The 27,522-nt window shown below is 47.5% G+C and overlaps 1 protein-coding gene across 2 annotated transcripts; it reads left to right on the top strand.

The window, feature by feature from the left end:
• The first annotated feature begins 804 nt into the window (after window positions 1-804).
• Window positions 805-27,492, top strand: PFDN1 (prefoldin subunit 1). 2 transcript variants are annotated; one of them, XM_072348014.1, is made up of 5 exons: window positions 1,016-1,117; window positions 1,287-1,453; window positions 11,977-12,061; window positions 12,164-12,206; window positions 12,606-13,807. In XM_072348014.1, exons 1-4 carry the CDS (start codon window positions 1,085-1,087, stop codon window positions 12,197-12,199), a joined length of 321 nt encoding a protein of 106 aa, XP_072204115.1. In that variant the 5' UTR covers window positions 1,016-1,084; the 3' UTR covers window positions 12,200-12,206; window positions 12,606-13,807. The 2 variants fall into 2 exon arrangements, with proteins under 2 accessions (XP_072204114.1, XP_072204115.1); XM_072348013.1 differs by lacking the exons at window positions 12,164-12,206; window positions 12,606-13,807 and adding an exon at window positions 26,129-27,492 and having other exon boundaries at window positions 805-1,117.
• Window positions 27,493-27,522: the final 30 nt, after the last annotated feature.

The following is a 27,522-nucleotide window of genomic DNA, read 5'->3' as shown; positions in this document are numbered from 1 at the left end:
AGTTCTGCCTTGCACAAATCTTAATGCTGGTTTTAATGAGATTCCCAACTTTGGATCTTTTCAATGTCTGTTAAATAACTAACATCTCCAGTTACTGAGCAGGAGGCCCTTTTGTTGTGCATCACCTTGCTGCACCTTCCTCACTATGAGAAAGACATTGAGGCCCTGGAACATGTCCTGAGAAGGACAACAAATCTTGTGAGGGGTCTGGAGCACAAGTTGTGAGGTGTGGCTGAGGGAGCTGGGGTTGTTTAGGTTGGAGAAGAAGAGGCTCAGGGGAGACCTCGTTGCACCCTACAGCTTCCTGAAGGGCGGCTGTGATCAGGAGGGGTTTGGCCTCTTCTCCCAGGCAACAAACAGGACCCGAATAAATGGCTGCAGGTTGTACCAGAGGAGGTTTAGATTAGACGTAAGGAAAAGCCTTTTCTCTCAGTGTGGCCAGGCACTGGAATGGCTGCCCAGGGAGGTGGTGGAGTCGCTGTCCCTGGCAGTGTTCAGGAGGTGTCTGGATGAGGAGCTGTGAGGTACGGTTGTGGTAGCAGTGGTAATGGGAGGACTGTTGGACTAGATGATCTTGTAGGTCCTTTCCAACCTTGTGATTCTATGATCCTATGAGGATAAGGCAGGCTGAGGGATATGGGCTTGTTCAGCCTGGAGAAGGCTGTGGGGTGACCTCACTGCAGCCTTCCAGTATTTAAAAGGGGGTTATAGACAGGAGAGGAATCAGCTTTTTACTCGTGTGGACGGTGACAGGACAAGGGGGAAAGGTTTTAAGCTCAAGGAGGGAAGGTTTAGATTGGATGCTGGGGGAAGTTCCTCACAGAGCGGTGAGGTGCACAGACTGCACAGAGGGGCTGTGGCTGCCCCATCCCTGGATGTGCTCAAGGCCAGGCTGGACGGAGCCCTGGGCAGCCTGGTCTGGTACCAGACCTGGAGGTCGGCGGCCCTGCCTTGTGGCAGGGGGTTGGAACTCGACGCTCGCGGTCCCTTCCATCCCAGGCCACCGATTCGGCTGCGTTCTCTTTCGTCCTTTCGTCCCGCCCTCCCTCCCCTCCCACCGCGCAGGCGCCGAGAAGGGGGGAAGATGGCGGCGCCCGTGGACTTGGAGCTGAAGAAGGTAACGGGTGTCCGGCGCTGTCCGACGGGTTTCTCGGGCTGCTGCTCCCCTCTCCTCCCCCTCCTCGCCCTCTCTCCGCAGTCTGGGTGGCTCGGTCCGGTCGGGCCCCATCCGCCCCTCTGCACCCGGCCCGGCCGCAGCCACTCGATGTGCCGCTCTGCCACCGCAGGCCTTCACGGAGCTGCAGGCCAAGGTGATCGACACGCAGCAGAAAGTGAAGCTCGCCGACATCCAGATCGAGCAGCTGAGCAAGACCAAGAAGCACGCGCACCTCACCGACACCGAGATCATGACGCTAGTGGACGAGACTCGCATGTACGAGGGCGTGGGCAGGATGTGAGTAGCGCCCCGCGCTCCGTCCCTCGGTGTGTGTTGGGCTCCCCGAGGAGCCTCAGCGTGCGGCGGGCACCGCGTCTTGGTATCAGCGTGTGTGTCTGGCTGGTGTCCGCATCCCTGGGTCTGGAAGTGAGCATGAGTCTGGTATGCACACTCGAGAAGCTGCGTGCCCGTGCCGGATGGTTGTCACACACCTTACACCTGAAGTAATGCACTTGGGTTGATTTTGGCAGCGTAGCTCTGGCTGCAGCAGCCTCATGAAGAGCAGCATACAAACTGGTTTCCAGTCTGATGTGTGTGCTGACTCACTATGCAGCATGCTAACTTGTACATATAGGCGATTTCAGCCACCAAAGGGATGTTATGATGTGTCCAACACCTATATCTCTGTGGTGTAGTTTACTGTCATCTCATATGACCAAAAGAGATATGTGTGTTTTCTGTAAATAGTGTTGGAGCTCTAGTGGCTTTCAGCTATGCAGAAAAGATGAGTGTCTGCATCAGTGTTAGCTCTGATGATTGGTGATGTTATGACAGCTTGTTTGAATAGCTGAATTCTTTAAGGTGGATTTGCTGCTGCTTTTCCTGCAGTCAGTTTCTAACTTTACTTTCTTCATTCTTTTCTTCTTTAACCCACGTAAGCTGCTGCTTAGAGTCTGGCTTCTGATAGTTGCTCAGTTTGCTGTGTTTTTTTATTTTGTTTTATTTTTCTCCAGCTGTGGATAAGAAATTGGTTGGATGGTTACAGCCAGGTGGTTTTGGTCAGTGTCTTTTTGTCCAGGTGGAGGCTGGTGACAAGTGGATGTTCCCCAGAGGTCTGTCTTGAGACCAGTGCACTTTAACATCTTTATCAGTGACATAGATGATGGGACTGAGTGCATTCTCAGCAGGTTTGCAGATGTCATGGAGGTGAGCTGAAAGGTGGATCCATGTAAACCTAATGAGGTTTAACAGTGCCAAGTGCAAGGTGTACTTCTTCCAGGACAGTCCCAGATATAAGTACAGACTGGGAGAAGTACTCCTTGAGAGCAGCTCTGTGGAGAAGGACTTGGGGGTTCTGGTGAATGAAAAACTGTACATGAGCCAGCAACGTGCGCTTGCAGCCTGGAAAGCCAACTGTGTCCTGGGCTGCATCAATAGAGGAGTGGCAGCAGGCTGGAGGGGTGATTATCCCCTTCTGCTCTGCCCTCACGAGGCCCCATGTGTAGTTCTGTGTCCATGCCTGGGGCCTCTAACTGGGACAGGTATGGAGCTTTTGGAGAGGGTCCAGAGGAGAGCCTTAAAGATGCTCAGAGGGCTAGAGCACCTCTCTTAGAAGACAGACTAGAGATCTAGGCTTGTTCAGCCCAGGGAAGAGAAGGGAGACCTCATTATGACCAGTCCAAAATTTAAATGGAGATTTTAAACAGGAGCGAAATAAACTTTTTACACAATTAGATAGTGATAGGACAAGGGAAAATGGTTTTAAACTAAAGGAGGAGTGATTTAGTTTAGATGACAAGGAAAAGTTTTCCATAGAGAGGATGTTGAGATGCTGGCATAGGCTCCCACAGAGGCTGTGGATGCTCTGTCACTGGAGGTGTTCAAGGCCAGGTTGGATGGAGCTCTGGTCAACCTGATCTAGTGCTTGATGTAGTGCTCAACAGCCCTGCCTGCCACATGGGGGCTGGAACTAGGTGATCTTTCAGGACTCTTCCAGCCCAAACTGTTCTGTGTTCTAATACGTGCTGTGTGCGTGGGAACAGTGCAGACACTTCTGTAGAACAAGCTACTCCAGGACTTTGTGAAAATGGAGTGTTTCAGGAATGTGGTGGTGTGCTGTATCCTGGGAAGAAGTCTACCTAGTTCCATACTTGCTTCTGCGCTACTTGAAAAGAATTATGTGGTTTCTGCTCTGAGCCCAGAGCCTGCTTCCTGCCCAAGAGGCTTTCCCTGAGCCACTGGCAAATGTGAAAGTCCATTTGTTGTTCCTAAACATTTACTGTAGCTAATTTTGGTTCAACACAACCATTGTCAGTGCCACATAGTATGAGGTGATGAATTGCTGTGTACTGTACATATCTGTTTGACTAGGATATCATCTGAGTAGTGGCATCATGCCAAATACATTTTCATTCTCTTACTTCATGCTCTTCGAAAGGCTTGTTATGTAGCCCGAGACAACTACCACTGTGGTGGACTCCTGCTTGAGCTATTTGTGAACTGATATCATCATGCTGCTTTGAGAACTATGCCGAAAGCTTAAGCTTCAGAATTTTGTCTGAATGCTTCCGACCTTTCCCTTCACATTCCTTTAAATGATGACCTGGACCAGCTTCTTATTTACCAAAGGAAAACATCAGGGCTTTATGCTGGGCACAGCGAGGAGACCGCTGCAGTTTTTCATGCCATGCCAAAATAGATGTTCCACTTTGTTTTGGTGTTTTATCATTAGTTTTCTCTCATTTGCTGTAGAAGTAAAAATCAAGCAAATACTGTAGCACACCTTTGTGCTTAAGGGTTTCTGTGAGTATACTATTCCTACAGAGATGGCTGTAATAATGGAATTTTTAGTTTTTATTTTTTTAAAAGCAACACGGATTTTTTGGCAGAACCATATGTGAGTGAAAGCTGTGAGAGGATTCAAGGGTTTAGAGCATTTCTTGGGTTTGAATGCACTCCCATTTTTAGTGTGATTCTGGATTTTGCTTCTAACTAAGACATCACAGATAATTGTAAAGTTTCCTGAAGATTTTCCAATGGTGTATTTTTGGATGCAGAAGTAAGAGCTGATTTTTGTTTGTTTTGTTTTGCTCTGTGGATATGTGTGGTTCTCTGAGGACAGATCACTGCAGAACGTGGTAGCCATCCTCTGCTTCCTGCTCAGGTTTCCAAAACTCACTCAGAATGGAAGGACAGGCAAGGCATTGTATTTATGGTTTGGTTACTATGTATAGGTCGGCCTGTGAAATACAAGCGGCCACTATTTCCCATTGCCTTAGGTAAGGCTTTGTGCAGGTTCAGTGCTGAACCCCAGCTGCTGAGTAGCTGGCAGGTGCTGTGATACTTAAATGGATCCCAGGACAAATGTGTTGGTCTCTGCCTCTGGCCAATATGCACATCATAAGTATGAAGCTCACTTATCTTAATATTGAAAAAGTGAAAGTTTAATTTTCCACATAAAGTCTGGTTTGTCCAGTGAAGTAGAAGAAAACAGTTTGTATCCTGCTGCTTGTGATTGGACACTGTTTATACGTTGTGTTGAACAAGACAGTTGTTTGTGTGGAACAAAAGGCTGCAGGGCACCGTAAGTGAGTGGGTTCTATGTAACTCCCTTTGTTTCACTGTGGCTTTGTCCTGATTTTTTTATTATTATTTATTTATTTTTTATTTTATTTTATTTTTTTCATTTCTTGATGTTGTTGCAGCCTGAACAGTGCTCTTTACCATGTTATGGGTGAGTGTGGGTATAGTAGCTGTAGGCTGTCTTTCGAGAGTTGTCACAGAGAGCAGAAATCTGCCGGTAATCTGGTTGAAGCCTTTACAGGTGTCTGTAGCTCGAGCAGTGCAGTCAGTGGCAGTAGTTGTTTGCCATCCTCTTGTTGGCTGATGTGTAGTGTGAGAGAAGGGTGTGCTCGGTCAGTGGTTCTCATAGTTAACTGCAATAGTGGGATTTTGGGACTTTCGGTTGCTGAGTTCTGTTCAGGATTAGAAATGGAGCATGCTCAGGTGGGCACAGGCTGCACTGCTGTGCAGTGAGATTGTATTTTATGTAAGTTGAGTACAGAGGCACAACAAGAACTGCTACTGGGAGAAGGACTCCCTGAAGGCAGCCCTGTGGAAAGGGACTTGGAGGTTCTGGTGGGTGAGAAGCTGGACATGAGGTTGAAGCAGCAGTGTGTACTTGCAGCTGTGCTGCACCATGCCTGGAAGTGCCCCAGGCCATGGATGGGCCCTGAGTTGGGGGGCTTCAAGGCCCTCCCCATCCCGCTGTTCTGCAGTGCTATGAAGCAAAGTCCTTAACTCAGAAATTCTGTGAAAATTCTGTCTTGAATTTTTATTCCTGTTTTCAGCAGAACTATTTGCTGAATTGACAGAACGTTTCAGCCAGTTGGAGCCGGAGTCGGGGGGAGGGAAGGGGTGAAAGGCTTTCTGGGAAGGAATGATTTGTCCAAAACAGCATTTCTGGACCAAAAAAAAAGGCTGAATGTTAATGTAAAAAAGTTTGTTCTAATGATTAGGAGAAAACAGCGAGTGGAGTTAATCTTGTTCTAACTAGTTTAAATTTAGCACCAGAAATATCCCTATGTGAATGTAATGCTTGAGTTCTTCTGACTGAAACAGTTACCTTACACCCACTTCTGTGATACTTGCTGTATTGGTTTCTTTGATGATCTGTTGTTTTAATAGTGGGATTCATGGCGTGCAGGAGTGAAGGCTGTTATTTAAGAACCATGAACTGATAGCTGGGTCTTCCTTCTCATTCCAGCATTGCGGTGGTTTACCCTATTTCTGCCCATGTTTTCACTTCTGGTTTGGGTAGGCCAGGAAGAATGAAGGAGATTATTTTCCCCTGCATCTGGGGATGGATTTCCTTTTCAAGACAGATGCAGCTTGACTTCCTTGTTTGCCTGTGAGGGCTCTTCATGAAGAGATGCTACCAAGCAGAATAAATAAGTTTGCTTGTCAGAGTAGGGCAGTATGCCCATGTCACTTATTTATTTACTAATACAAACCTCACCTTTCAGATCACTGAGGTTTTACCAGTAGAATTTTATTTTTTTTTAATAGAAACATATTTAGGATTGCTTGACCAGGGTGCTTGTGTTCAAGCCAGCTTTTTGCTTGCTTCTGTTTTCCTAGGTGCCCATTCATTTGATTGTTGTATTTTGTTTTGTGCTTTGTTGGTTTGCTGTGTGAATTGCTCTTTCTAAAAAAAATTTGTCTGATGTTCTTGAAAATCCCGGATGTATCAGAAGTGGGTCTGGACCTCCCGTCATTGGAAGGAATTGCTTCTGTTTTCTGCAGTTTGCAACTTTGAAGGTTAGTGGAAAATACACTTCAGAAAAATCTGTTTGAAGTGCTGCACGAGTTTGAGCTTCTTTTGCTCAACAAGCTGCAGGGTATCATTGCTGCATAGCAAAACAAACAAACAAAAAATGACTGTAAAACAAACTTAGAGTCACTAAACCAGGGTAGTAATGAGGGAGAACTATTGGTGAAGCTTTCACCTCCATGGACTGCAGTCCGTCATGCTCGTGCTGTTTTGCACACAGGTTTTGAATCTCAGATGTTCCCCATTCCTGTATAATGAGATGGAGGTGGTTGCTTTTTTTTTTTTCCCTTTAATTCCACTTATCTCTCTTGAGCCTTCAAAAAGAATGGATGAAGTCCTTTAAAAGCTGAGCACAGTACTGGTTTGTTATTTTGGGTTGTGCTATATTTAATACACACTCAGATATATTCACAATTTCAGTTTTTTAAAAGAACCAAGTATGAACAATGGTATAATTCTACCATCTTGTTAAGTGTCTGGCAATGCAGAAACTGCTGCTTGCAAGCTGTGTTACTATCTTTGTTTGAGGTAATGTAATACACTGTAGCTATTGACAGATCCCATCCTCCCCCCACCAAAAAAAAAAAAGAAATGCCCAGGGACTGGGGCAGAAGCATCAACCTGCAGCAGGGTGGCTGTGAGCTGGGCAGGTTGCAGCAGCTAAGAGGCAGCCAGTCTGGTGTTGCTCTTCTTTTCCTTTAGCTCCTTTAGGTAAATAGGTTTATAGCTTACCAGTGTTCATCTGAGTAAAAGTTCCCCTTGTTGTGGCCTACATAAGACCGCTTTTGGCATGCTGCCCATGCTGCTAATCCCCCTCCCCATGCTGCTGGGCTCGCATGGGTGCACCGCTCTGGTAAAATGACACGTGAACTATAAATGGCTGCTTCTAGAATGTGTACATGTATAACCCTCCCAATATAAGCTGCAGGGTTTGTTTTGCTGTGAGGTATGTGCTGCTCTGGCAAGGGGAAGGGGGGCAGTTACACTGAGCTATATTGGGTGATCCAGTGAGATGGGGGGTTCTGAAGTAATGGCAGATAGAGGAAAAGCCGCAACCATTTCAACCCATGTGAGCTGCTGTGGGAGCTCTGCTTAAAGACTGTGATCTGGTGAATGGGAAATTCAAAATCAGACTGAAAAATGCAAAACCCTTGAACGTGAAGGGTGGCAGCATAGAATATAATTAGCCACGGTTTTCCTTTTTTATTATTGCTGGCTTGTCTTGTTTGGAACTGGCTTACTCATGTAGGGTGGCTAAACTGGAATTTGCTGGGGTCTATCAGTGCCTGTTATAAGCTGCATGTTGTAGAATAAGGGATCATTTGTAGAAACAGAAGCATACCCTGGGAGAGCAAAAGGGGACTTCTGGGTGAACAGCCAGCTCCTGTTCAGTCAAGCTAGATTGCTTGGGATCAGCTCATTGGAAGCCTCTATTCCATTGGCTTTGAGCAGTGCTTAATATGCATTAATCCCTTTCTGAGTACGCTCAGAGCTTGAACAGCAGTGCAAGTTCAGAATTAAAAAGCGTCTTTAAATAGATAAGGGCATGACTGGGCTTAGTCCAACTTTTCTCTTGGAGTAGTCTAATGAACATGCTTGGCTTCAAGGAGAAGGGTATTATGTACAAACAACTGTGCTGTACATATTAGGTTCCTCTGGAAATACAGCATATATGATAGGATAATACTAGGACTTTGTACAGAGTTGACAGTTTTCTGCATTAAACTTATGTTAAGGAAAAAAGAGTTTCCCAAATATAAAGGGGACTTTAAAGCTGATGTTATAATCACTGTGTGTGAGCTGGAAGCTGGAACGAGTGGATTTCTGGATCTACCATTAATTAAAATTGTTTTGCAACTTTTCTACCTCTAAAAATGCCTCTCCAAAAACCCCGCACCTGCGGACTGCCAGCTTCTGTCCTCCCTGAGAAACACCTGAACTGTTACCAAACAGAGCAGAAGGGGAGAAGTGCTTGTCATTGGGCCAGGTGCCTGCCTGCAGGAGTTCCAGACATGAAAGCTAAAGTTGACTGAGGTTGCAAGTAATTGGAAATGTTGTTAATGGAAAACCTTTGCCATGAGCATCACTGTTACTCCACCTTTAATAACTTCAATATGTTCTATGTCATAGTGAAGGCTGGCGTGTGCTGAACAAACATCTCCATAACCTCATTCATTAACAGATGAATATTTCAGTATCTAATACTGTGTTTTAAAGTCGAGTAAACAGTACATTTTGGTGCAAACAAACTGGGTTATGGAATTACTTACATAGTATGAACATCACTTGGTGGGTGTGTACATGTCACAGATGAAGTTAACAGCATCACTGAACAGTGTAACTGGAGCCTGAAGACCATTTTGGCCAGGGTATGAGTGAGTCCTATGTAAATAATGACCAAGTGGGACATGAGATCTAGAAATTCAAATTTGGAGGAAAAGATCTCTTCAGAAGGAAGCAACCAACTCATCCTGTAGTATTATAGATCACTTGCTCTGCCTTAGAGAAACAAAATACCCAATGTGGAGCTAGCAGGGGACTGCAGGGAAAAGAATAGAAGCAAATGGGAATATTTAAAGTGAGGTTTCTCTTTCAGTTCCCTTATGCTCTATTTTTGTTCCTCGCATTGCTCTTTATGAACCAGCAGTTGCTGGGATGCCAGGCCACGTAGATGCTGCTGGTTCAAAAATACTTGGCTGTGTTCTAGAGCTGTTCTTGTTGGCATCTCAGAGCTGGCTGAGCATTGCTGTCCTGAAGGACCCCAGTCCTCTGTCACTTTCTCTTGTAATTTTGTATATGTAAGTACTGGGTAATCTGGTAAGCATCTGGAATAGGGCATATTCTGCTCTGGTGTTACTTGCTGTTCCCTTTTAAATGAGTGAGCAACCAAGGCTGGGAAAAGCTGTCTGTTTTGAGGCAGAGTATAGAATGGCTTGGGTTGGAAGGGCCTTCATCAGTTTCCAACTCCTCTGCCATGCATGGGGTTGCCAACCACTAGAGCAGGCTGCCTAGGGCCCCCTCCTGCAGTAGGGCATTTCTGGTAATTTTTTAGTAGCAAAAAAGCTCCCATGGCAAGATTATTTGTTAAGCTTTCTAATTAAAGCATTCAGTGACGCTGTGTCATTCTGAATCAGTATTTCATTTTTGATAGTGTAGGTATTGTGTTTGACAGCTGGTGTGTGCTGCAAAGTGTCTGCATGTAAGCAAGAAGAGCTTCGTTTCTGCAGGACACAGCTGGCTGCAGCTATCTGCAAGAGTCGTGCTAGTTGTCTTCTGTGGAATGCCAGTACTTAAAAGTCATCTGTGCCCAAGCTATGAGTGTGGAGCCTCTTCGGATGGACCTGGCAGAGTGGTTTGTGCAGGAAGCCTTTCAGTGATGTATCTTGCTATATTACAGGTGCCCTGTCTGTGGCACTTCTTACCTAGTGAACAGAAATTCCATGCTATTTCAGTTACTTCTTAAGCCATGTTATTTCCTAATAAAAACTTTGGCCAAGGTGTTCATAAGGTGTGTATCCCAAGCTTAAAGCTAAAACACTGGTGAGTTTTTCAGTCTTTACTACATTGAAAAGTGAAACCATAGACTTATATGTTTAATTGTGGATATGGGTTTGCAGCTTCAGCTTTGAGAATGTGGCCTTGGACAGACGTGGGGCAGTACCTGTGATCATTGAGGGCTTGGTGACCTTGTGGCAGGAAATTCTGAGGGCACCTTGCAGCTTTGCTTTTTTCACTGATGACAGCTACAGCAGGAGCAAAGCACAATGTTGTCTTCACCCCAAAACCCACAGGGGATATGAAATCTCATATTTCTTTCCAGTATATTTCTTTCCATGTTTCTTTTATCCAGCATCCAGATGCAGTATAGGAGCATCAGTGTGATGATGCAGGTGATGATTCTGAAGAGCAGCTCCCATCTGCCTGGCTGTGGGGTTTGCATCTGACAGAAGGGTGGTTGTGGATGGGACTTTCACAGGGCTGAATGAGATTCTTGTGTTCTGTCTGCACGGTGGCGTGTGCTGGGAACTGGAAATGTAACCACTGCCTGAAACGGGGAGCTGAATGGAGGAGAGAGCATGAGTGTGCTGTGTTGTGAAGAATGGGAACGAGTATGACAGCCATGATGATACTAGTAGAGAGACTGGAAAAGAATAAGGGAAGATTGGAGAAAATTCCAAAGTAGAAAACATAGCAGAAATTCCTGTAGAAAAGACAGGGTGGTGTGGAACAAGAGAGAGGAAGGAGAGGAGGAGGAGGAAGTGATTGCTAAGCACAGCTAATAGCAGCACTGAGGAGTTTTAATTTACCGTCTGCTGTAATTAACCACAGTTCCATTCCAATGCATTTCAGGAATGAATGTGGCACGTAGTTTTTCTTTTGGCTGTTGTGTTGCTGGTGCAGAGTAGGCTGAATTTCAAGCCAAACAGAGTGGACTCCATTTGTGCTCAAAGAACATCTTGCAGGCCCTGAGCAAACCTGTTAATAATATCATTTGTCGTTGGAGATGGCACTGCACACGGATTGCAGGCTTTGCTGTGGTAGATGAGGAATGCATTCTGATGCTGCACTGTACGAAGCTGTAACTGTCCAAGCACGAGCTCCTGTCACCTGGCAGCATGGTGTTGTCCCAGACGCTCTGTAGTGCTGGGGCAGACCTTGACCTCATTGGTATGACCCACAGAGGCTCCTTCTAAATCCCCTGGGGGACTTTCTAAGTAGGGAAGGGGCTGATCTGTGTCTTGTGCGTCCTTTATGTCTGAAGGACAAGAGGCAGCTATGGAGGGTTCCTAAAATTCATCTGAACTTGGTTGTCCTTTACTTCTTTGCGGGATGCTGGTCAATTCTCCTTGACTGTATTTCCATACTATTATGCTGTCATTGCTGAAGATCTCTTTGAATGTTATTAGATAAGAAGGACTTACCTTGCTAGTTGTATCCCAGAACTGCTTTTAAAATATCCAGAACACTGATTGTAGAGGGCAACCTGTGAGCATTCATTTTCTTCCTGCAGAATAATGGGTGAAATCAGCAAGCAAACCTGGGAGACGAGCCTGATGACATGGCAGTTCTGCTGTTGTGTTGTTTGCCATCCAGCTTAGTATTTCAGTGGTCTTCTATATGTGTTTTTTGAATGTTAAGATAGGTCTGAAGATGGAAGGTTGGCAAACATTACAGCACTGATGAACAGAAAGAAAATGTGGAGTCTTTAACAGTGGAAATTTTTATTTGGAGGCATTAAATAACGATGAATTTTTAGTAGCGGGCAGCAAGTGTTTTCCAGCTGATTTTTCTGAGCCTCTTGGGTCAGTTCTTCTGTCTCATGGTTCATTCTTCTGTCTTTGTCTAGAACATGGATGAGAATGAATACTTCTCAGAGGTCATCGCAGTTAAACTTATTGTGCAGCTAAGCATGCAGTGGTTAGATTTATTTTATTTTATTTTTTTAAAAGCAAAATCCAGCAGATTTTGTCTCTTTTTTTACTTGTAGGTTTATTCTTCAGTCTAAAGGAGTCATTCATAATCAGCTTTTAGAGAAGCAGAGAATAGCAGAAGAGAAAATTAAGGAGTTAGAGGTAAGTTTTTGTCTAGTAAAGATGATGAAAACAGAACATTGAAGGTCAACAAGGTACTGTTTGTTACATTGCTTATTTTTATGTGATACTGTTAATTCTCAGGTAACTGGTGGGGAACGTGAGGGCTGTCGCAAGTAACCTACAGGTAATTTGTGTGCTGTGGTTTCTTTGCTAGGTCTACAAACTTTATGAGTGTTAAGATAGCAGATAGGGACTGATTGTTCCCTCTGTGTCCTGATATGAAAACTGGATGTGCGGGTTTCAAGTGAAACTAGTAGGAGCTAGCTTTAAAAGTACTTAGAGGGTGTCCATAGGTTACTTGCAGCAGGTAAGTGATGGGAAGCTCTTTGCTCTGAGTATTAAAAGTTTATTTTGGAGCAGGATAATTGCACAGATTCAAGGAAAAGAAATCCTTTGAGCATTTCCAAATATGTAGAAATTGCATCCTATTAAGGAAGTATGTGATCTAAAAATGTCTGGAGGCTGGGAAAATATTAGGAGGAAGTGCCATATATGCTTACCCCGTTCTTAAACTCTGCCCTAGACATCTACTTATGGCTGCTGTTGAAGACTGGACCCTAGGGAGGATGGACTGTAATGATGTAATCAGAGTACTCCTGTGTTCTTATGGAGGGAGTGCTTATTGAGGCAGAGAGGAATACCTGAGGCGTACAAAGTAGTCTGTATGAACATGCCATCATCTGAATGCTGAGTATCTTCTAGTGGTCCTGTGTACAGATCACAGTTCTTTGGAGAAGGTGTTTAGACTGTACTTCTCCCAAGGCCATTAGTGTTTTGTTGTTTTTTATTCTTAATGCTCCTAAAATAAAATCAATACATAACTGTGTTCCTTAGCTTTTGGGGAATGATAACAAGGATAGGCTGAGTTGAGTCAAGCTGCTTGTCTAATCTGTTAATGTTTTGGAGAAGGTTAGCGTGCAGACCAGGAAAGTAGGGACAAGCAGCAATAGGAAGTAGGTGCTCAGACAGGACTGTGTGGTCTCTATTGTTTCCTATTTACACTACAGTAAAAGTCAGGTTGTGCTTTTTCACAACTTGTGGCTTTTTTTGTGCGTTTCTTCTTAAGACACATTTTGCCATAGGAACTAGCAGGTTGTGTTGCCTGCCACGTTTTCTGTGTCAGATAATAAGGGGCCAGCAGAACCTTTCTACACAAGGAAAGTAAGTGCTCCATGGATAGGCTGTATATGTCAGCTAGTATTCATGCTGGCAAGGCACAGTCCTTTTTTATGTTTACGTGATTAAGTGTGATTGTATCCTGGCTACTCTGGGACCATGCCTGAAAACACTGGCTTTGAATAAAACCAGCACTGTCACTGAAGTTATAGAACTTCATCGCAGTGTGCCTGCATTTGGAACTGGTTGGAGCGCGTTTGACATTTTTGGCTACTGTACCTTTCAGCTGTGCATCTCAGTTTCTCCCTGTTCCTGATGGAGCATAATCTTACCTCCTGAACTTTCATATTGCTGAGTTCAGGAGAGTGGATGGAATTCCCCCCCCACTCCCAGATCATAACCTTTGCCGTTCTTGCACTCGGCCTTGGAGGTGGTTGCTTCACAGATGTTTTTTTTACTGTTTTGTAGCTCTTTGTTGCCTCAGGTCTATTGTTATGGCCACTGAATTGCAATTCCCAGCAATAGTAACTGTCTCAAAAGCTCATAGAAGTGGGGAGGTGGTTGCCATGTAGATTGTTTTTTGTTTAACTATTAAAAGTAAGTCTTGGATTGCCAAAACTTTTGTCAGTTTCTTTTAATTGAACATTCAGGTCCATCTTTTAACTAGTTTCCAGATGTCTGGCAGTTTTGTTTCACACACATCCTTCACGGATATTCCTTGGACTTGGGATTCGCTAAGGAAGAGGATTAGATTGACAGTTGCTGGAAAGTAACATTTCAAGGGAAATACCTGAGTCTTCTTATCACAGGAGCAGAGAATTTTGCTGTGCTGAAAACAAGTGGTGACAGAAAGAGAAAAGAATGTGAAACTTTGTGACCTCGTGCTCCCACTATGTTGTTGTAAAATAAATGTAAGCCCAAGATAACCAGGTTATAATATCCCTTCATCAACTGTTAAAAGTGGACAAAAAATTAAAGCTATTTTTCATATTAACTACCTTATTACTCATTGTACGTCATCTTACTACACTTCGCATTGTTACTTAAGTTGGCCAGAGAAGTTCTCCAGTATCTGTGCAGTGCAACTCACCTGGTTACTCTCATAGCATGAGCTGGAGGCAACTGCGCGCTGCAGTTACAGAGCCATTGCCAAGGTACTATGAAATGTGCAGTTTTGATATAAATCTGAATTTCAGAAGTGCTGTCGCTGCTAGCTCAGTTTTATTCTGGAGGAGTGCAGAATAAAGTTTGGGTTCACAGCTGAACTCTTCTCAGCTGTTTGTAAGGAGAACTCCTGAGCGCTAGCAGTTTGTGAAAATGTGGGCTTTCATCTGCTTTGGAGGTGTGAGCTGGGTTTCCTGACATTCACAGTTGTCAAAATGAACTTTGAAAGCAGGAAGGGGTTTTGCCTCTTCTTTCGGAGGTTTGTTTCTCTCTTTTCTGACAGTGATTGCAGTTATTCTCTTTCCTTTACTCCCCTCTGTTGTGTTTGCCTGTTGTTGAAGACCTGCACTGTTTCTTTTATGTCAGCATCAGGACAGGGCTGTGACACTGCTAACCTGCTTCTCCCTGCTGCTCACCACACAGCAAAGCAGTGAGGACAGCCAGGGCCGGCTTTGTACAGAGCTGTGAAAATAAAGCTTTGCTGGAATATGCACTCCATGTCCTTTGTGAATGGAACTGTGTGAGCACGGCTCTGAAAACCCAAAGGGGTTTTCGATACGTATGAACAAACAGGGGCAGACATAGTCTGCCAGTCAGTCAGCACACAAAGTTGTTTTATCCTTCTTTTAAAGTAGGTATGAATGTGTATATATACGCATTTAGCAAACTTATCTTCACACATTGTGTATAATCCTTTGGAATCCAAAGTGACTGTCTAGGCTTGCTTACAAAATGCACATGCTTGCTTACAGGCTGTGCCAGTGAAGCTTACCAAAACCTTCTTGGCTTTTACAGAGACTGAGTGTATGAGTCCCTGCCATCACATGGGAAGCTTCCTGCCTAAGCGTGGCTATTGGATTTTTCCAGTCCTGATAATATCAAATTCTTGTTGTGTTTCACAGTGCGAAGGGTATGAGTAAATCTATTTTGAAAGCATTCTAAAGGGATGAGCACTGACTCTTTTAAGCTCAGCAATGTTTGTGCAGTATTAAGAGAAAAACCAAGTAATGTTTTTCTTCCCTTGTTTTTAAGGAAACATGATATGTGAGGGGTGGAACAATGCTTTGTTTCAGGAAATGTTATCCGTTTCCATTGTAGGGCTAGATGGATTCTGTTTATAAATGTGGCATTTTGAAAAGAACAAACTCTGATATTACAAAGACATGGAAAATTGGTTCTTCATTAGGGGTGGAGAAAGTGATTATTGCTGTGTGTTTTCTCTGATAATATCTGATAATCCCTCTCTCTCCTGCTATATTCAGCATGTTTAGTCGTCAGGCGTTGTCAGACTGAATTTCTAAAAATAACAAATAAGGGGGAGGCTGTGCTGTGCTGTTGACTGTGCCACTGAATTTAGCTCCTTCATGCAAAGGGCAAAAGTAACCTGCAGCTTCCTTGGGGAATTGAATTTGGTTTTTAAGGCTCTGCCCACTGCACTGCTGTGCGCCTGTCTCCCATACAATTCTTTATGCACTTGTATGGCATCTGAATGTTTAATGCAGTAGGGCTAAAGGGTTGGTTGGTTTCTTCTCTGTCTGTCTGAAGTTGAAAATAAGTTGGGGGAAGGCACAGCCAAGTGCTACGGGCCGCAGAAAGAATTTCTGAAACAAAGCGCAGTGTCCGGTTGCCCCATCCCACGCAGAAAGCTTCTTAACTCTTGTTCATGACTGGAAAAAAACTGCTCCGTGATCAGGTTTGGCAGGACTCCTTTGTGCTGAAGTGAAAATGCCACTGAATTGTGGTGCTTTGAGGTGCTTGGTTGTCAGATGTAGCAACAGGTCTTCCCTGGTTTGCCTGGACACAAACCTGCTTGCACTCCAGCCGTCTGTTCTGTGATGCTTTCTGGGGACTTTGGAATGGCCTCACTGCAGCTCTTCAGTGCCATGGCTGCACCCCTGTTCTTGCTGTGCAAGCAGGGTGTCTGCTGGCTGCCACAGCACAGTTTTCCTTCCCTGGGGCAGCTAAGGCTGAAGCGGGTGAGGTGTGTCTAGGGAGTAGTGCCAGAGTCTGAGAGCTGGTGCTTTGTACTCTCAGTATAGGCATGGCCTGCTCTGCAGCAGTTCTTTGGACAGTCCTTTGAGTTTTGTGCTGAAGCTGTCCATGTGGAGGCCAATTCAGAGGGTAGCTTTAATGGTGTGCAGTCTAGTCTCTTGAGATGTGTGGAAAGTTCTGCAGACTGCTGGGTGACCACCAGAAGGTAGCAGTTGTTGGGCCAATTTCTTCCCGAGATTTGCAGTATGGGAGCTCTGATCCCATAGTTGGAATGGATAGGCCAGTGCCCAGGAATGTGTGGTGTGCTTCACCACATAAATAAACAGGGGAAAATAAGGAATGCTTGTGTTTGGCTTGTAAGGGGGAAGCTTCAAGAATAGCTCTCTATGATTTAGCCTAGAGCAGATCTTACTTTGGAAGAGTGTGTTTTTCTCTATTGCATTGCTAGCATATCTCCATGTGCTCAGGACGTGATTTAAAGTTGTCACAGCAGCAGCAGCCCCTTGCTTCTAAGGACAGCCTTAAGTATGCATATAGAAGATGTCAGACACTGGCTTGGTCTCAGTCCTCTTGGCATTATGGCCTTGTCTCCTCCAGGGAAGGCTGTTGTGCTTCTGTCCCCACTGCTCATCCAGCAGCCTGAATTATGCTCGGGAGCTTCATTAGCTCTCTCTGGCCATGAGGAGGCCTTGGGTCCAGGAAGGAAGCTTCCAGAGGTAGTTTCCTGTCAGCATGGGGGCATCCACAGCTGCTCCCATAGGAGAGCAGAGCATGGACAGAGCTGTTGGCACGCATCTGTTCTCCACCTGCAGGCTTGTTGTGATGAAGCTTGAAGTGATGAAGCTCATTTGTTTCTTTTCCCTGTAGGTCTGGGTGTCTTTTAGCGCAGGAGAATTTTTCTTCCCCTTTGAAAAGGGAAATACTCTGAACAATGAGCAAAACAAGCCTTAAATGTAATGTAAAGATGAAAAGATTGAGAGTGTTGGAGCTAATGCTCTTGGGACAGAACCTTCTTAATGGAGAAGTCCTCTGATGCTGGACTGATGCAATACAAATTTAAGGTAAATATTGAGCATGGGTAATGCTGCTTTAGTTCTTTCTATCCTCTGGATTGACTCTGCTCTCAAGAGCCTGAGAAGCAAGCATGCTTACCCCTTGCTTCCAAGGCTCTTTAAAGCCTCACTGTCTGTCTTAAATGTTGCTTGTGAAAAGTGAAGAAGACAGTAAGAGGGTTGCTTTCTTACAGCCTACCTTACATGTATTTTGTGATGTTTTCCTTCTATCCAGATCGCATAATTTCACTCTCAGGTAAATGAAAGTTGGTTGTGTGCAGTTCGTGTCCTGTAGCTTCAAAAGGGAACAAATACTCTTCAGTAATTGCAAGGAAGAAGGTGTATGTTTTTTATACTGGTCCACATCCCTGTACGAGATTTGTTAGATAAAGATCAAATAGGTGTGTGTCTGTGCTGAAAATTGCTTAACAAGTTGGTCATGTGTTAAGTAGCGCAGAAGTCACCAGTTGCAAAATGCTGAGTTGTAACCTCCCAGGTGAAGGAGCATGAAAATAATCACATTTAAGAGGGAATTCCCAGCTCTTGGAAAGGATCTCCCACCAGCTCAGACACAGAATAGCTTATGAAAACTCATTCTGTTTTTCTGGAGCGGGGCTGTAGGTGATGCCCTTTGATTGCCTGTAGGTTGACCTGAATTTGTAGTGTCACGTGTATGATGCTCACAGGGCTGGAGTTTTCACTTGCAGCAGTCATTCACAGCATAAAGTTTTCAACCTTCCCAAATTTTGCAAGGAATAAGTTAATTAGTAATTGTGTTACCCTTCATTGCATGGCAGACTGCAAAGTGAGCACACAAACTAGATGAAAGGGCAAAGGCCTCATGAAGGGGGAACTGGAATTTGGCAGCTTTTTTTTTTTTTTTCTTTTTTTTTTTCTCCCTGCTATTCTTACCTTTTATGTTGTATAATTGTAGATTATAGAGGTGGGATTATAATTAATATGTATGTTGAATGCTTCCTTTTAAATCCTTCTTAACTTCGTTACAGAGGCATTTTCAAAACAAGTTTATCCCAGAGCTTGATTTGGGATTTTTGGTTTTGTTCTGACACACAAATCTAATGGAAAAAGCTTTTTGAAGCAAACTGTGCCAGTGCTTTGGCATTCCTTTATCAGTCGGGGAAAGCGAAGTACATTACACGCTAATAAAAAAAAACCCACCACCACTTCTTCCACTGTCTCAATGGCTTTGTCCACCCAGGAGCACGCATTTTGTCATCAGAGTCTGAAAATGTTGCTTGTTTCCTCTGCTTAGCATTGAGCTGCTCTTACGAACATGTTGAAATTGTTTGAACTGATAGATAAGTCTTTCTTTGTCATTTTAAACCAGGGTCTGATTCATTGTCAAAGCTCTTCTTTGTACTTAGGGCAGTGGAAATAACCAAAGCAGCAAGCAGAGCTGGACGTGGGTCCCTCTCCAAATTCCTCCTTGCATGAGTAATAGTTAGTCACAAACCCAGCGCGCTGTGCCTGCCTGAGTCACCCGGCCTCAAACAGTTGCTCCTCGCTGCCCTTTGTGCCTGGCGATTCCAGGGCTCTGGGCAGGGGGATTACACATACCTGCCGCCCCCATCTCCTCTGTCTTGCCCTGGGAGAACAGGAAGCGATTATTTGCAAAGCGTGCTGCTGCGTGTGGGAGGCCTGACCCAGCCCTGAGTCAGCTCTGCGGAGCCACACCTTGCTCTCCAGGTATGCGGGAGGCTGTCACAACTTCCTGCTGGCCCTGTCGGATCGCTGCCCTGCTCTGCCTGACAGCTCCTGGGGGGATGTGGCCATGTCCTCCCTTCTGCCCATGAGCCCACGGGCACTGACTGGGGAAGTGCTGACTGCTCAGGCATTCATGTCTTCTGCTGGCTGACTTTGAGTCTCTTACATTTACAGAAGTCATTTTTCTTCAAAAACAGCCTCCTCTGGCTCCAACTCTAAGAGCGAGATGGAGATGTGGTTTGGTTTATACAACAGCCATGGTGCTAGCAGGTGCTCTGCTCTGCCACTCTGGCTCTGCAGGAATGTAGAAACTGAAGCAGAGAGTGAAGGAACTTACCATGTTTTGCAAGAAGCACACTTCCTTCCAGGCAGAATGTGGGGATTTCAGCACCAGGGTGAGTTTCCTCTCCAGTTCTCTGTATATGACATGACTACTGCCATGAGGCTGCCAGCAGTGTGGTATCGAGCCCAGAGCAACATGCGTCTGAGAACTCTCCTCTAGAAGGGTGATTTTTCCAAGGAGTGTCCCAATAGGAGCCTGCACGGCAGATATATTTCTGCTGCCACCTACTGAAACGTTTCCCATCAGCTTTCCCTGGTAGACACCACTGGGGTAGGGTGCACGAGTTCACTGGAATGATCTGTCACTTCCTGGTCATGGAAAGCACCTGTCTCCACCTCTAATTAACAAGCTGCCATGTGTCTGACATGACAGTTATGTGCACAGGGAGCCCAGAGAGGTGGCAGTGCCCCGTCCCCATAGACAGCCAAGGTCCGGCTGGACGGGCTCTGAGCACTGATGGAGCTGTGGGTGTCCCTGTGCACTGCAGAGGGCTGGGCTGGATGGCCTGTGGGGGTCCCTTCCAACTCAAATGGTTCTATGATGCTACATCTCCTTCCCAGCTGGGGCAGACTGTGCTGCCTCTCTCTAGCTCAGATGGCTTGAGAGTGACTGTGTGTCCCCATTGCCTTGTGGAAAGTGAGGGAAAACCCAAGGACCTGAATCATTGCTTCTCCTCCTTGGTGGGTGGCATCATCATGCTGCTGTCAGTGGCTGTCGTCAGGAACCAGCTGTGATCCCTTCCTATTGCAGTTCACTCTTAAGCAAACTACAGGCAACTTCCTGAGAGCAATAACCCTGCTGCTTGGAAAGTCTGAAGTGCATCTAAATATTTGGTAATTGCTGTGTTATTCACAGTGTCAGTGTGCCACACCATGCTGCAGGGTGAGGCTGGGGGGTGTGGGGCTCCCCTCTGTGCTGCTTGTGGGCTGCTGGTGTCTCCTGTTGCAGAATGGCTGAGTGCTGTTCAGGAGAAGTTTTAAGTGGAAAACTCAGTGAGCACAGTGCATCTCTTGGGCACAATGAGACCCTGTGCAGGAGAGCTCTGTGCTGTGGCACAGCCCCATGGCACAGCCCACGTTCCTCTGGAGAAGGGCTCTCTGCAGCTGAGGGTGCATTCTCTGCTCTATCATGGGATCTGCTTATCACTTTCCCAAAGAGTGTGCACGCAGAGCCTGCAAGGAATGCCAAAAATGACCTGATTTAACTTTGGGGGATAGAGAAACTAAGCAGGCAAGTTTATTGAGACTGTCACAAGATGAGTTATATCAGGGCACCTATTTGAAGCACTGCATCATGACTGAAGACTCCAGGGCATTCTTCCACAGCAGTCTTCTGTGTGTGGGAGGGGTGTGCCAGGGAGGACTCTTGGAGGGACCTGAGTGTGTATCATCCTCACACGTTGGAGTTGTAGGGAAGTGGTGTAAAAGAAATAAATACATATGTGAGAATCGCATTCACAGAACTGTATGTGTTGGAAAAGGCCCCTGGAACTTATATCCTGAGCAGCCCTCCCCACCCCCTAAAGCAGGCTCCTGACAGCGGGTTATACAGGAAAGCTTCCAGTGGGTTCTGAGTATCTCCAGAGAAGGAGACTCCACTGCTGCTCTGGGCAGCCTGTCCCAGTGCTCTGTCACTCTCAAAGAAATCCTTTCTCCTGTTCAGATGGAGCTTCTGCCTTTCAGTTTGAACCCATTTCCCCTTGTCCTGTTGCTGGGCACCACTGGAGAGAGCCTGGCCCCACCATTTAGATATGTATAAGTTCTGATAAGATTTCCCCCTCAGCCTCCTCTTCTCGTTGAGAACCTGATCATTGTTGTGGCCCTCTGCTGGGCTTTCTCCGGCAGCTCCCCATCTTTTTTCAGCTGGAGAGCCCAGAACTGGACACGGTGCTCCAGATGTGGCCTTCCCGGGACAGAGTAGATGAGGAGGAACCCGTTCTGCTGGCTACACTCTTTTTCATATGCCCCAGGATACCATCGGCCTTCTTGGTCACAAGGTCAATACCCCAGGATACCAGGTCCTTCTCTGCAGAGCTCCTCTGCAACAGCTCAGCCCCAAACCTGTACTGATGCGTGCAGTTATTCCCCCCCCAGGTGTAGGGCTGTACTTGCCATTGTTGAACCTCATAATTTTCCTCCCTGCCCAACTCTCAGCCTGTCCAGATCTCACCACGTGGCAGCGCAGCCTTCTAGTGCGTCAGCCACTCCTCCGTGCTTTGGATTGTCCAATATCATTCCATTTCTAGATCCTTCAATTTGCTGGGAGATGTTTTAATTTGAGTTTAGGCACCTCATACTTCTGCTTGCAGGCCACAAATTTACAAGCTGTGGTAAGGAGACAGAAGTAAAACTTAAAAAGCAAAGGAAGCAGGAATTGAATGATAAGCCGCTGTCTGAAAAAGGGCAGCACCTGTGAGTTCTAGGCATAATGCAGCCTGAATAAATATTAGCTGCTGTCCTTTGGTTTCTTGCTGAGCACAGCACTGCTGTGCTGGCTGTTGAAGCTGAGAGTCCTGGCCCCAAACCCCTGCATGGAGCTGCCAGCCCTGGGCAGCGCTCTGAAGGCAGTGGTGCTCCGATTATGATGCTGAGTGAGTATGGTGCTTTGATCATCTGAATCTGATCCACAAGGAGCTGATGAATGTTTTTTTTTTCTCGCTGTGGAATCTGTGGATGCTGGCTCCTTAATCTGACAGGAATGCACAGTCTGGATGTGTCATCATGGACAAAGCCTGGCTGCTGTTCACAGCGTGATGCAATAGCGTGGAGGTGGGAGGTTTATGCAGTGTCAGGAGGTCACTGTCTATGTCTGCTAACCACGGCAGCTGTTCCTCAGGGCTGTGACCTGCAGGTGTATTTGCACTAAATCCAGAATTCCTGCAGCAGCTGCTGAGAGCACATAGTGTGGAGCTGGTCAGGGAGCAGACTGTGGAAGGTTACCTGCATCAGAGAGCAAAGTTCAAGCTGTGAAACAGGGTAGTGACAGCTGGAAGTACTTAGGGCATTGCTTTCATTGTGTGCAGAAGCACCTGGGCACAGACCTGCCCCCGTGCTGCAGTGAGTGGTGCCTTGGAAGTGTCATCTCCTCCAGCCCCCAACTGAGGCTGGGCATTATGATGCTCCGGGCACTGGGTGCATTGTGCCAGGTTGGCATGCGCCATTCCTGCCCCTTGCCCCACACACAGGGTCTAGGAGGGTTGCAGGAGTACCTGGAGGTGGGGAAGGCTCCCAAGAACTGGAAGGTTGGGGTGAATGGGGGCAGCCCAGGAGAGCCCCGGCATGACTGCAGGGGTACTGAGAGGTGCAGGGGGGTCTGACCCTGTGAACAGCTGTGAACAGCACGAGGGATGTGCTCTGCTGCCTGGAGAGCAGGTCTTGGCTGTGGGTCCTGACTCTCTTTCTTGGTGCCAGGCAGGGAAAGCAGATATAAGTGAAAACATTTTTTCAGGGCTAGCTTTTGGAGACATCAGTAATTCTGTGGTTTGCTTTGCTGCCAGTTTCCTGGCTGGGGACGAGAACTTGTTGGCTACAGGGTTTAGTGTAAAGGAATCATGAAACTGCATGCTTGGAAGCATTAACTGCACTGGCTTTTTGGGAGCACTTTCTCCAACTCTGCTCTCTCAGCTGCTCTCCACATGGCCTGGGCCTTGCTAGCTGCAGTGGCAGCAGTGGCTGTCTCACATGTTCCAGTGTGGGTGGCAGTGCCCTTCCTGTGCAGGGGAGAAGCTGAGTAGGAGGGGTTGGAGCAGCTGTTTCTGCAAGGAGTGGCTGAGATGGGATCTGATGGGTGACAGCCTGTGATGGGGTGGGTGCAGGAGTTTGTCCTGTTCTGGAGCAGGGTAGCTGGTTGGATTTCAAGGTGCATATTGAGCGTGCTGCCCTCTCGGAAATTTGTTGCTGCGAATCCTGTTATGTCCCTGCGTGCATTCAGCTGCCTCCTGGGCTGCCTCCTGCTCCTCCTGCAGCAAAAGCTGCTTCTGCACCACCAGGGCTGCAGCCTCAGGTCATTCCTCCCTGCGTGGGAGATGCTGGAAATGGTGATCACAGCAGCAAGGCAGTGTTCTGAACCTTTGAGAGCAGAGAGTAGCTGACAGAGAACAGAGCTGGAGAAAGTGCTCCCAAAAAGCCAATGCATTTAGTGCCTCCAAGCCTGCAGTTTCAGAATTCCTTTAATGCCAGGCAGCATCAGGTGCAGGAATTGCAGAGGTGGAGTCTGGGAGGCCGCAGAGGGCATTCCTTGTACAGCTAGCGGCTACTGGCAGCACAGCAGTGCCGGCCAGGCTGGAACAGACTCAAGGATGACTTCAGAGCTGTGCTGCCAGCCCCACACACAGCCTGGATGGGTGGGGATGTGTCAGCCCTGCTGGCTCACAGCACTGCTCCCCGGGAAAGAGCATCAGAGACTCTGAGTTTCCTGTCTAGACCCCGGTAATTGTGGTGAGAAGGGGATCGGTACAAGTTCCTGCTCCCTCTCCTGTGATTACCTAAACAGAAGCCATGCTTCAGATCTGCAGGAAGGAACACTTTGATTCTGCCATGCATCTTGTGAATACAAATCCCTTGAATCCTGCCCTGCTCAGGGCTGCCCGTATCCCCAGCAGCTCAATCCTGTGTAGGTATCCACATGGGCACCATCCCCACAGCAGCAGTGTACCAAGCCTGGTCCCTGCCCAAGCCCCTCATGCTTGGGGAGGAGGGGCTGGAGTTCCCAGTGGCTGGGGATGTCTTGTCCTGCTCGTGCATCAGCTCCGGCAAGGCATCTGAGCAGGGACCCACGCCGGGCCGCCTCCCAGCTGCTTCCTGAAAAGCAGCTCTTGTAGCAAGAGGCATCCCACGTGTCTGTGACCACGTCAGGGAGACAAGGAGCCCTTTACTGTAACCCCAGCCCTAGCTGTTGTTAACCTTTACTGCTTAAATGAAAGTTCTTCGGTATTTAGAAATGGGAGCGGAAGGGCTGTCCTCTCGGCATGGGAATTTCAGGTGGGTGTATGGGAGAGTCATAGTGGGTCAGCTCTGGGAGTGCGGATGGCAGCAGGACTGCACCATGTGCGAATGGGTTTACTTCTGTGTCACACACCCCAGCGCCCTGCATTCTCACACCGTTTAGTTGAGGCCATCAGCAGAGCACCCTTTTACCACCCTTTTGCTGCCGACAGTCACTGTTCTATGGCACACACCCAGTCCATCTGGCCTTCCACCAGCAGCTAGGTGCCATGAGTGCAGCATCAGCTTCTGGAGGCCACATCACCCAGTTCCCACATCATACCTGAGCCCTGCTGCTGCTCTGCTCCAGTGAGGTGAGGCTGGGGCTGAGCACCCCTAACACCACCTTCTGTGCCTGGGCAGTGCTGGGAGCAGTGCAGCTCTTCTTAGTGCCAGTGGGATCTGGAGGTCATTCACATCATACTGGGTTCCTCTGCCTGTGGTTGGGAAGTAGTTCAATGGAGATGTGCCTTTGCAGCCCAGGGAACAAACCATGCTCTGGGTACATCCAAACCAGTGTGGCCAGCAGGGTGAGGGAGGGGATCTGCCCCTCTGCTCTGCAACGTGAGACCTCACCTGGAGTGCAGCATCTGGATAAGGGCAGTGAGGCGCTGGGTGCCCAGAGAGGTGGTAGTGTCCTGTCCCTGCAGACAGCCAAGGTCAGACTGGACTGAGCACTAATGGAGCTGTGGGTGTTCCTGTGCACTGCAGGGGACTGGGCTGGATGGCCTTTGGAGGTCCCTTCCAACTCAGATGGTTCTGTGATGCCCCAAGCCCACCTCCTGTGGTGTTAAGGATCATTCTTCCAGCTTGGGGCTGCGCTGTGCTCATGGGGACAGTGTGAGGGAGCCTCAGCTTGAGAGTATTGGGAGTATTGCCCATGGTGGTTCCAGTGGGCTCTGCTGAAGCACCAGACACTGGCATGCCCTGCATTGGGGCAGCTCTGGAACAGCATGGGGACAGGAACACGTTCTACAGGCCTGGCACCCATGAGAGACTGTTGTGTCTGTCGTTTGGAAACCCAGAGAAAGTAGTCAGGAAAGCCAAATACATGTTTTCCAGTCACCTAGGAGAACCCGGACTAGCAGGAAAAAATGCTGTCTGTTGAATTCCTATCTTAGGATGCACAGCTTCGGTCTGCTTCCCTGCCAAGCCTTGGATAATGAGAGATGATTAAAGAAACATACACATTCTGTGGTGACAGTAGGGAATTTCTGAACACACAGCAGATAGAAAGGAGGGTCTGGTTTCTGAGGATCCCATCTGGGAAAGAACCTTCTTAACCTGAGTGTGTGAAGGGGTTTCAGTGCCACTGCTGATGGCAGCACAAGCATGTTGTGGTGCATTCATTTATCACTGGGCACCAAACATGGGATCTCATTTCCTTTTCTTGGATCTGCATTTAATTTAGCAGATCCTTTGTAGCTCCACGGTTGATACAGCCCAGCAGCTCTGAGGAGCTTTCAGAGGGAACAAAATTCAGTTGATGCGACCACTGCCCAGCCAGAAAGGCAAAATACTGACACCTCCAGGATGTGTCTGGGGATGGTCTCCCTCCTGGGGAAGCACCGTGTCCTGCACCCTTGGCAGTGCTGGGGCTCTGCCCTGGGCATGCTCACTGCTGCCAGTGCCAGACTAGACATTAACTCTCCTCTGGGTTTCTGCCTTGCAGCAGAAGAAGTCGTACCTGGAGCGGAGCGTGAAGGAAGCAGAAGATAACATTAGAGAGATGCTGATGGCCCGGAGGGCGCAGTAGATGTGAGTTCCTGTTGGGCCACGGATGGACCTGTGCCACCCTCGGGGTGACACTGGCAGCTCTGCTGTGATGGCTGTTACCTGGCAGATCTAATAAACCCTGCTGCAAAGCCCGTGTCGGCTCGTTGTGTCTGCCAGCTGCCTGTGTCATGTGGCATCTGCCTTCCCTGCTGAGCTTTGAGAAATAAAGGAGAGGGACAGGACGTGGGGTGGGTGCCCTTGGGGACATCCTGCCTTCCTTGCTCCCTCACTGGTGGATACTGCGATCACAGCAAGACTGCACTGGGGCCTCCCACTCCCTCCTACTCCTGGCTGCTGTTAATGGATTTTTCAGTGGTGTCCTCTCCCACCGACAGCTTGCTGGGATGTTACAGTGGCTGAGTTGCACTGGGCAGGCATGGTCCTGCCTGCCTGAGCACCATGGCTGGGCACTGGCCATCCGCCCTGTGCAGTAAGTGTGAGGCAACCCAGTGCTGCTGCTGGCACTTGTGTGGTATGGGCCACTCCTGTTGGTGTCTGTGCACACATGCATGTGTGCATTTGTGTCTGCTACATCCCACTTCCAGCCCACGTCCAGCACTGCTTGGCAGCCTTATGCTTATGAGATGTGATGGAGTGAGTGCATCATGAGCACCCTGGTTCGAGGTGCTTATCTGTGTTGGCCCTGGGCACAGAGAAGACCTGGCCTGGGCAGGGGAGTTCTATGCACAGAGCTGGGGCTGAGCTTCTCTCCAGTGCCCAGGAGTAGCGCTGGCCTAGCGTGACACAAGGGAAGGCTCTGACCTGCTTGCTGCAGTCCTGATGAAGCCCTCTTTGCTCCAGCACTGTCAGCCCAATTTCACCCCATCATGTCAGGCAGCTTCTGAGCAGTACATTAATCCATTGTTTCTTACCCATTTATTTACCCATACTGCAACCAAGGCTCTGCAGCAGTGCCACAGTGGAGCATATGATGGATCAGCACGCAGCCAGGAGCTGTTGGTGCACACAGCAGCAGTGTGCTGTCTCCCCTCTGCCCTCTGTCTTTCCAGGACCTGCCTGAGGGTCCCAGGTTCCAGCAGGAGCCCTCCCAAAATCAACTCCACCCTATTAGCATCCCAAAGCAGGAGTGGCCCTGAGGAAGCCGAGGGGCAGCCCCACACAGCAGTGGTCAATGCTGTCAGTAGCCAACACTCCGTCGTCCTCCTCCTCCCCACCCTGGCTGCTTTCACTGCGCTGCCACAGCTTATGCAAGAGATTTCTGCAGAAACCCCACAGATACTGGGAGCAGCAGTGCCAGACACCCTGTGCCAGGCCCCAGCAAGGGGCAGA

The sequence above is a fragment of the Excalfactoria chinensis genome, chromosome 13 (genome assembly GCF_039878825.1).
Source record: "Excalfactoria chinensis isolate bCotChi1 chromosome 13, bCotChi1.hap2, whole genome shotgun sequence".
NCBI lineage: Eukaryota > Metazoa > Chordata > Aves > Galliformes > Phasianidae > Excalfactoria > Excalfactoria chinensis.
The sequence above is the reverse complement of the archived record's forward strand: the minus strand, read 5'-3'. Positions and strand labels throughout refer to the sequence as shown.